The sequence below is a fragment of the Coffea arabica genome, chromosome 2c (assembly GCF_036785885.1).
Source record: "Coffea arabica cultivar ET-39 chromosome 2c, Coffea Arabica ET-39 HiFi, whole genome shotgun sequence".
Taxonomy (NCBI): Eukaryota; Viridiplantae; Streptophyta; class Magnoliopsida; order Gentianales; family Rubiaceae; genus Coffea; species Coffea arabica.
Genome location: NC_092312.1, coordinates 8876167 through 8886798, shown reverse-complemented (window position 1 = coordinate 8886798; position 10632 = coordinate 8876167). Strand labels below are relative to the sequence as shown.

General features: G+C 34.9%; 1 protein-coding gene across 2 annotated transcripts; it reads right to left on the bottom strand.

The window, feature by feature from the left end:
- Positions 1–2439: 2439 nt before the first annotated feature.
- Positions 2440–9959, bottom strand: LOC113725740 (phosphoglucan phosphatase DSP4, amyloplastic-like). Of its 2 annotated transcripts, XM_027249077.2 has the most exons (14): positions 9823–9959; positions 9640–9712; positions 9488–9532; positions 8451–8553; positions 7971–8047; positions 7815–7891; positions 7571–7651; positions 6624–6756; positions 5571–5630; positions 5207–5263; positions 4513–4608; positions 3971–4030; positions 3725–3832; positions 2440–3087 (listed from the first exon to the last, which is right to left on the bottom strand). In XM_027249077.2, the coding sequence occupies exons 1-14, from the start codon at positions 9846–9848 to the stop codon at positions 2956–2958; spliced, it is 1128 nt and encodes a 375-aa protein (XP_027104878.1). In that variant the 5' UTR covers positions 9849–9959; the 3' UTR covers positions 2440–2955. The 2 variants fall into 2 exon arrangements, with proteins under 2 accessions (XP_027104878.1, XP_027104879.1); XM_027249078.2 differs by lacking the exon at positions 9640–9712 and having other exon boundaries at positions 9823–9951.
- Positions 9960–10632: the final 673 nt, after the last annotated feature.

The following is a 10632-nucleotide window of genomic DNA, read 5'->3' as shown; positions in this document are numbered from 1 at the left end:
AGAGGGTAAAATGTTAAATTATGTTTACAATTAAATTTCATTAAGTTATGAATAAAATATAACTACACGTAATCTATTCTTGCCTTTCTTTTTCAAAACATTTGATAATTTTTTATTCTCTTTGTATATGTAATCCAAACAAGATAATTAGAAATGATTTTCTCTACTTTAATTTACTTATTTTTCTATTAAAATCATTTCCTCTCTATTGACCCAAACATTGCCTGAGATTTTTTTTATTACAAATGATAGAAAATTCTTAATAATCATTTGAAATAATGGACCTCACAAGTGAAAGAAATGATTCATAAAACATGACATTTTAGCATAGTTTTTATATTTCTTTTATTGAAGAGGCCATGTTTTTCTTGTCCAAATCTTGTTCTAAATCTTCTAAATTCTAATACTAAGAGTTCCAAATTCCAATACTAAAAATATAGAATTCTACGTGTAAATATGGATTCCAAATTAACAAAATTTCCACTCTAAATCTTTAATTTTGCTATTTTATGCAATTCTATGGAAAGTAGCCATACCGAATTTTACTATACTCATGCTAGTGCTATAATTTACTTCACTTATATTGAAACTCTCTAACTTTAGGTCTTATTTGGATTGCAAATTTTTGGACTTTTTGTAGAAAAATATGCTATATTGATGTAATATATACGAAGTAAAAAGATAATTAAAATATGTGTAAGAAAATTTTCTAAAAAAAAAAAAAAGTAAGCAGAGTGTACTTTTAGTCTTTATCTTCTATTTTAACTAATATTCGCTTTTGATTATAAGTCAACCAACTAGTTATATGTTGAGGGGTACTTTTGATATGCAATCTTACTCTTGAAAACTTTTTTTTATTGTTGTTTTTTTTTTTTTGAATTGGGCTAATTTGATATAAGATAATTAGTTTAAAGGAGGTTAGTGGTATTTTTAAAACCTTAGAGGATAGTAGTGAAAATGTCAAAAATCTCAGGGAAGGTTTCTAAAATTATCCCTACAATATAACTAGTAGTTTTCCTTCCTTTTTTTTTTTTCTTTTGGTCCGGGGTTTTCTTTTCATGTCTAGCTATGTCCACCAATGATCAATTTTTCAGATTAACTTAGCTTAATGTTTTGTTTCCAATGATCAATTTCATGATATTTTCAAACTCTAAATCGTATAATTCTCGTAAACAATATAACAAAATGATATTTTCTTTTCTTGGATTCACGTAATTTTAGTTTTTTAAGGGCAAAATCGCCTTAATTGTGATTGAATGGGTGCGCTTAATCAGTTGATTTGATCAGCATACGAGAATAGGAGTGTTCGTTACTGAGTTACAATAATGATTATTGAGATGCGAAGCGGTATGGCCTCGTTTCTTTCAGCGTTGGGGGGCCATTTGAGTCATTGAAATTATTCAAGCTACAAATTGCGTTTCGGTACTATTTCTTTTGTCAAATTGATAAAAATAGGGAAGGAAAGGGATGTCTGTCCCATCCAAGGAGCACGAGGGCCGGTCAGGCTATATTTGGTCCAAAAAATGAAAAATCAATTACATTTCTTAAGGTATGGAGAGTGACCGGCAACAACCTGGTAGCAAAATAGCTTAAAACTATGGTCATTACTCCTTTAGTTTGCAAAATGATGAAGACAGTGCAGTGGATAACAATCCCTCAACATCAAATTAAATGCAAACGATCCTTTTATTCCCCTCAGCATAATAATTGTGCCATAAATGCATATGAAATTATTGACACACCCAAAAAAAAAAAAGACATGACAATTTATGCTGCAAGGAAAAGAGAGCGAGACGCATGGGGCTCACATATTATGATATTAATGGTGACGAAGAATTAAAACGCTATTGATTCTACATGTGCATGTATGATATCCAAAACGTGTATAGGCACAGCCGAGTGTTTTACACGTTATCGACTTCAATATTCAGTACTTAATACAAAAGAACAAGAAATTATTATAGATTTTAAAGAAGCACTAATAATAATGTTCTATTAATGGACTCGCCACTATGATGATCACCATGTAGGCTGCGATGAAACAAAAACTTCATTTCTTGTCAATCATTCATATATTGATTTGGTTTCTTAAAAAATTGAACAATACTTCTCACAAAGTCCCATGTAGAAATCCAACAGCTAATTTGGTCATAATATGAACGATAGAACTCCAAAAATTGCCTAGTCTGTCCAGACTGTGACAGCAGTATACACAGATTCCCTTTTGGTGAATAAGCTGATGACAACATTATTGAGATGAGCACGAGCATATTTTTCTTTCATCATTCTATAGAACTTTGCATATTTCAACTGCAATTATCTCAAGAAACACGTATTTACATTGCGTTTGAAAATCTTAAAAATCACCATTCTATTATTCCGAAGAGCATTTCATCAACATGACCTTTTGCTATTGTGGACAAACTATAAAACAGCTAATGCAACAAATACAAGACTCGAGAACAGTTCCATAACCAGGACCTTCAGCCAAGATATGTACTTGGAAAATATCTGACCGTTACGATTACGATACAATTCACTGTGAAAATACAGAGCAGTCAATCCTCTAATCCGTTTGACTTTAGGAACAAAATGGGAAGCTGAGTGGAAGTTGGAAGAACTTGAAACTACGCGGAGACGGTGGAGCTTTAGGACATAGATTACATTCGATTGGCACAAAGACCCACGGAACTTTAAGAAATGGATTACATTCGATTGGCCCAGTCTTGTCGGTGAGTGGATATTTCCACTTTTAGCTCCATCAACGTCACCGACAACAAGGCAAAGTGCCTGTTTAAGTAAATTCCCCTACCCTTCTTCACCGACATCCTATCCCCCACTCGACCCCCTATTTGTCCCTATAGAAGACTGAGGCTCGTTACATAATTGCCATGTTTTATGCAATAATGAATACGGTACACTTACATAAGTAGGAAATGTGTTGGCAGGTACAAGTCACTCCTCATCGGGGCAGGCCTCAAGAAATTGTCTAATTATGGTTCTTTCGTTCTTCGTGAGGTTGGGGTCTTCACCGCTTAACCTTTTTCTTATTCTCGAACTAATGCTATTGGGGTTACTGTCTGCAACCTGCACAAATGAAGAGCAGAAAGAAGAGTCGTAAATGAGAGGCTACAGAAGATTAACTAGACCATGAAAGAATTCCAGGATCGAAGAATTTTCAGTCCCTTCAAAAATTGAAACACTCATTCTGCTGGAGTCTTGGTCATAAGCGTATCATCATCCACTAAACACTAAAATAGTTACAAAAATAATCATTGCACAAAAGCTGGGCAGTCAAAATGCGGTCAGTACCCCTAATATTCACGTCGAAACGAGCCTGCTGGATAAAAAGGGAGAGAGCACCTTCAGTGAATCCCCGCCGAGGCTCAGATTGAGTCGGCAAATTATGAGTTTGATCTGATTCTTAATGCTTATATCAAACTCTATTCAATTCTTAAGGTTCTCAATTACTTTTCCTATCTACCTTTATGAGGTCACAAACTCCATTTCTTCCAATGGCATAGGGAGCGCAGGAAGCCCCAACTAAGTTCTCATAACATTTATACTACGATTACTCAAACAATCTGGACTCCCCACACAAGTCAAATCGTTACAAAATCTTTATTATCTATGCCGATTGCTGACTGTTGAGTGCATAAAATCACAAACACTCAATGCGTGCCTATTTATGAACAAATTGTTCAGAGATAGTTGTAGGCCATACTCTGATATAATTGTTCACGTGGCCATCTTTGTTGGGAGAAGTAACAAGTTCGTACTTATTGCACATCCATTCACCATCAACAATGTATTTGTACTCATAACGTCCTTCCTGCAAGAGGACAGAATTAGAGACCTGATCCCTTTACAGTTTAGATGTGCTTTTACATTCCTTTCACAGCTAAAAACCACATTCCCAAGTATGGCAAATCAATATAGAACTCGAGATAGATAAATGCTATCCACTTACTGGTAATTCCCTCTGCAGTATCCATGAACCTTGTTCCTCGTCAAAATTCAATGGCATTCTCTGCAGTGAATTGAAGCTTCATACATTAAGTTGTGTATGTGAACTAGGATTCCCGAATGCCAAGAAGCACGTGATAAAAGTTCTAAGTACTCAGGATTTTAGCACTCTGAGTCTCTGGTTCAGGTCAAGGGACAAGATCATCCAAGCTCAAAGTTGCATTTCCGGTTAAAAGATCAATACAAAGAAATGGAACAGCTTGCAACATGATATAACTAAAAAAAATTTTTTTTTTTTTTTTGCCTTTTTTGAGAGAGAGAGATATTCACAAAATATTAATACTGAAACAGCACAGTTACCACAAGTTTCAGGCAAAACAAAAATTCAATATCTTGTATTTCAGAAGTCTGACAATGCTCGGAATCCAAGTCTAGACATATATTCATCTTAAACATCCTTCACTTAAGTCCATGTAAAAGGAGAGAGTTCTGGTGCAACAACATTTCCAGGAGACAATGATAACAATATGAAGATTTAATCATTACCTGACCCCATCCAATATCAAGTCCAGAGATTTCCACTGTGGAACAATTGCTACTATACCACCTCAGTGTGACAAGCTTCTTTTTGAAGCCTGTAAGCTTTAAACAGGAATATAATGCGTCAAGAAAATAAGAAGTGACTAGAAATTTTGCGATCTATCTACTAGGATGGATGTAAGATTCAATAAGCAACTCTTAAAAGTATATTCATCCCATGTTTCAGATATTGTTCTGGCAAAGTGATAAAATTTCTCTGTTTTGACTTCAACAGTCTTCTGTCACAACTCCTGACTTGCCCCGATTTCTCCCAATAAGCAGCAGTATATCACGAAGTTAGAACACCAACATGTTACAGCAACTTGCCTAATGCTTTTCTTGTTGTGAAAAGACATAAGATTCAATGAACTCCACTACTATATGGCATACTGAAGTGACTAATTAAAGTAGTAAACCTCCTCAATGGACATTGGTTAGCTGCTAGACTTATTCTTCCTTCCAGGATGTTTTAACTAGACACTCAGTCCTTTCTAAAGATGGAAGAAGACTAGCATTGCTATTACTCTGGCAAATTGAAGTTTTCAAAAAATGGACAAATGTGATAACCATTTTGTGACAAATTATAGAACTGTAGAAATGATCATTCCACATTGCACCCATACATGAGAATGACAAGTGTAGAAGGAAAAATCCAACTCACGAGGTCAGCAGTTGCACTTTTGATAGCATCCAACTTTGGGAAGCAAGAGCGTTTATTCTGCCAATACAGAGAAACAGGGCTATTTCAGCACTAAGATGAGCCCAAACTATAGTCCATTTTACATCCCAATTACGCTATTTCATAAACACAAATACAAGTCAAATTATTCAACATTATACATGAGAAATGATTCTTAATTAGCACAATTATCCTATCCATTAGGAAGTTCAAATACCATCATGGCATGAACATTTGGACAAATCTGTTACAAGATATCGCCATATTTTGAAGTCATCATGATATCATACAAGAATTGGTCCATTATTCATTAGAATTTCCTTAATCATAGAACAATAAGATATACCATGAGCAATTGATAGGCTTCGCCAAGTTTATAGCCTTGAACCCAGAACATGTAAGCTAGCTGCCATCCAAAGGAAAAACAGTGGTCATGTCATCAGAAAACGCAACACTTACAATGGAAGTTCAGCTGGATCCACAGAATTAAGGTGGAAACAAAAGAATAGTGTGAGATAGCAACCTAGTACTGCATCCCCAGAAAAATGAACTCAATATAATGCAAGTGAAGGCACAGCCTAGACTCTGGAAATCAACACATAGAAAAGAAGATTACAAAACCATCTAAAAGTTGCTTCCAAACCAAGGAAATTGCAGCCATGCTTCATTCTCAGAATTTGGAAGGCCTAAAGTTTGTTACCAGATATGTGGGTAAAGTTAAGAGGACTAATAAGATTTGTTGTTTTGTGTCACCAATAACAAGGGCTTAAACATTTTAATTTTCTGTATGGGGCTTTGATTCAAGTCCTTGTTTTGGATTTGTCTTTCCTTCTTCTTTTCACTCCACATCAACAAAGTGGGGCAATTTATATGGGTGATTTTGTGAGTATAAAACAAAACATCCAAATCATTCACTTTGTATAGAAGTACTGGGTAACAGGAAAACAAGGCCACAAATAGTTAATGTATATTGTCAAGAGAAACGCATATGGAATTGGGTAGTTAATCCCAGATCACATCACATACATACATACATACATACATATTTACAAGCATGTATATAGAGTTAGGGAAGAGAAACAATAAACATTACAGGCTATCTAACCAGTTTGTGATTGATAATAACACCAAAAAGTTCAAAATATGAGCAAAAACATTTGTTAGAACAATGCCAGCAGCCACCCAGCCTGTGACAAATAACTTCTTACCTGAAGCTAGAACTATATGCAATATTTTCTATAGCTGTAGTCTTCTACGCTATCATCTAGCATATGGTAGAAATGACAGGCTGAAAAAGTCACTATGAAATTTAGACACAAAAACATGGATTTTAGCACCCAAAATTTTACGCCATTTTGACACAACAAACTAGCGTAATTTTCTAAATAAGCAGACTTACAGCGACTGCAGGAGCTCTTCCCATCCCAGCTGTGCAATGTATATAAGTTACACCGCCATTAGAATTAATGGCCTTGTGTAATTTGCTCACCACTGCTGGAAGCCGCATCCGTAAATCAAACCCATCAAAATCCCTGCTATTCATTATATCATGATATCTAGTGTAGGAATGTTCTATTTGCAGTAACAAACCATGAAAGTGGCATATTATACACTATATATTCTCTTAAGATGTATGAACACCTAGATACCTAGAATACACTTCTAACACTACTCCTCACTTTGAGACATCTTGGATGAGATAGTGCTTTCTATATACTTCACACCCTTTATCTAGTTTTGTTCAAATTCTTAAAGGAACTTGACAAATTTCCCAGCCCAGCCTTGCAAAACCTCCCATGAACCTAGACCACACATAGTGAAAACTCCTGAACATATTTACAGGATGGAAATGGTTTTTCTTTTGTTGTTTCTACTTGACAGAGTAAAAGAGTGTATCAGAAGACCACACTCCAGAGAAACTTTTATGTGTGGCCAGACTCTCTCTGCTCTACACATATATACTCTCCATACTGGCCAATAAGTTGCTATTTGATATGACAGAAAATGGAACATGATAGATAGATATAATTGATAGAAGTAAGCCAGTTCACCAAAATGCAAAAAAGCAAGTTTTTTCCTTATGAAAGATTTCTTATAACCAGCCAGAGAAGGGCGAAATAATACTGTGAGCTTCCTAAGCTTTAGTAAGCTACTTTGCTTGCATATTAAACAATATCTTTCTTCTACTTGCTAAGAAAATAATGCAACAAATATCTGAAAGTTCCTTATCATGGAGCAAAAAAAATTCTTGAACAAGTATTTAGAAAGTCCTAGAGAAAAGTGAATAACCTCCAAGCAAGAAAGTACCATTTTGAGAACAATCTGTAACCTTTTTTCTTTACCTACCTTATTTGAGCTCGCAAGTGTTCAATGTCAACACATGAGCTAGCATACTCGCGAATGGCTTTAATATCGACCCCAAAATATCTTAAGTGTACTGATTAAGGCGTCAAACAGAACATCTCACTGAGAAGATGTTTGGAATTTGATTTAACATTTTATGTAGCATATAAACCCATGTGTTATGAAAATAACTAAGCTCTTCATTGATACAGGACAAATTAGATATATGAACCACTTTTGAGGATACTCAAGATCAGGGTCTTGTTGCAAACAAAAAATCGTTTTGACCCCTATGCTGCGAAGCTTGTCAACATCTTCAGGAGACTGAATTTTATTGAGCAGAAACAAGAGTTAAAACAATAATACACGAGATAACTAAAAGCTGCAAAGAAGTCCTTATCACCTGCAGGCATGACCCCACAATCAAATCTGGACGAATGAAATTGTAGTTCATTCCTAGTTCATGTCTGTAAGTCAAGACTGTATTGACATAAACATTTTAACAAAGTAAGACAAAACTGTTGATCCCAGAGAAAACAATAATATGGAAGAAAGGCAAAATAAGCCTGACAAAGTGAATCGGATAGACCAAAATCTGTGGCCACTCACATTGCTTAAGTTTACAACAGATAGACTGGGAAAGAAAGTATAGTTGTCTTTTCATTGTTAAAGAATGCAACTGCTAACAGAACAACAATGAAGTGCCAGTTTGTGTAGTTTCAGTAAACCTTTGACAATTCTCACAGTAAGAAGGAAATTGCAAATAAATCTTTTCTATTATCATCTTTAAACACAGATCACCTCCAAAGCACCCTCCTATATAATGTTTTCCATTCAGTTTACTAAAGTCAGATCACATAAATCACATGAAAACTGAGATTACCGGCGCCCATGGCCTTGGTCATGTTGTGGGTATATACATCAGATTTTTCCTCGTCCACTTTAGCACCATCCATCTCAGCACTAGATGTAGAACCAGATATAGCCTTAAAATAAGTAACAGACTATTGTCATTAAAGTACCCATCATAAAGCCAAGAAATAGTGAAAAAGAAGAAAAGTAGTTCATTAAAGTATCCAGGAAGCTGTAATTTCACACATGCACAGCTAATAAATTGCTCATTAAGGTATTCTTCATTATTGACCACCTAGTAGGACTTAACATGGAAGGTGGTATTTTGCTCAATTAGTACATATCCTTTAAATGAAATCTCATTGAGAGGGACGATCTTCTGGTAGTTTAACTTGGTACATAATGAAACTTAAAGCACATTATCCCCAATTTCAGTACAATAAGGGCAGGGTATAGAGCTTATCAAGCACAGTATTTAATGAGGCCACAAAACCGTGTCAAAGTTACTCCAAGTAATGAGTATATGACACAAAAAATTTCTTTTTTTTTTTTACTGGAAAGATTAAGAAAAATAAAAATTCAAGGTAGGTCACATTATAGAATGGAGAGGCACCAAAGAAAACTTAAAACTGAAACCACAACTAAGAATTATAAGTAGCAGATGAACATGTCAAATTTCGCGAACTTAAAAAAGGTGCAAAAGTACGCTGAACACAACTTAGATGTAATTGCTGAAACAACAAATACCCAGTGCCACTTCCGTTCATCCACACCAGTGGCAGAAAAAAGAAGTGAAAAACCAGATGTTAACTATAAAGGCAAGATTCATAGGAACATTTTCAGCTCAAGAAAAGTTTCTTTTACGTTTGCAAAGAAGAATCTACAATTTAACATACAGTCCTTCCTATGACTGAAGAGGATACAATAATACACGTCGAAATCCATACTCTAATTTATACACGAATGAATCTAAATTACATGATCTACATTTAAAAGTTTACAATTACTTGAGCTTAATCACCAACAAACAAACCGCACAATTCTTTAATCTGCTCATTCAAAAATTACCTTTCCCACAATATTATGCCGAAACTGCGGAGCTGTCGGCACCATCTGCACACAAGAAAGCAATAAATTCAAACTGAGAATGCAACTGTACATATATCAATCTAAATTTCTATATATTCCTACTTGCTTCGTTAGTGGCAGACTAATCTTACAGTGATGCTAACTGAGCACGAAGATTTTCCGGTATGACCTCTATTAAAGCTTTGCAAAGGCAAAGCAGAAAATCTGCCCAAAAATTAACGAAATAAAAAAAAATCTCAAACGAGTGAGAATTGATCAGACCGGAATTACGAAATAATTATGAACTGAAAGAAAGCGTGGAAATGAAGTGGAACCTTAGAAGATTCTGGAGACAGTTCATGTCTAGTAGAGTTCACTTTCCAGAATTCCAGTACAGTGAAGTGAGATGGAGATTCTAGTTTCTGATGAAGGAGAGCTAGTTTTGATGAGCAACCAGTAATGGTTTTTTTTTTTTTTTGACAAAGTAAGTGATATTTTGGGGTTTTTATACGTGGCGGAGAAAAGGCCAAAAAGGGGTCACCCCTTTTCTGAGATTCTCGAAAATGCCAATCGCACGTGCTGATCAGGAGACACGATCGTCAACATTCGTTTACGGCCCCACTTTTTTCATCTTATTGCTTTGGGATCCAACAAAGTTTCAGAACTGTGTAACTCTCTAGTAGTAATTAATTGAATTTTGGCTTGGTCGGTCTTGGGTGTCTTAAGTCTTAGGCCATGTTGTTTGAGTTTGCGGTGCATTTAAAAAAGAAAAAAGAAAAAAAAAAGCACTTTTAAGTATTAAAAGTATTTTTAAAGTGTTTCATAACTAATTTTTTGTAACTTCAATTGTTCAGTGTTTAGTAATTTAAAAGTACTTTTGTTAAAAATACTTGTGTCAGAAGTGTTTCTTTATAAATCACCGCAATTTCAAACGAGGTCTTAACCAGTTAACAGGCTAAATGTTACAAGGATTAGTCCAAAATCCAAAATGTCCATTTTATTTTTGGATTTACAAATGTTTAATTAAATTTTCACTAAGCACAAAACTTTTCAATGCTTGGAAAAGGCTTCAAAGTAACAAAGAAAATTACTTAAGTTGGACTGGCGAAATAGAACATGTAGATGGTCCATTTATCATGATCAAA

Coding starts and splice junctions, on each gene's coding strand:
- LOC113725740 (XM_027249077.2), bottom strand. CDS start 9,848: ATGAACTGTCTCCAGAATCTTCTAAG. Junction 8,048..8,450: donor GACCAAGGCCATGGGCGCCG/GTAATCTCAGTT, acceptor ATGTCAATACAG/TCTTGACTTACAGACATGAA. Junction 7,892..7,970: donor TTGTGGGGTCATGCCTGCAG/GTGATAAGGACT, acceptor AATAAAATTCAG/TCTCCTGAAGATGTTGACAA.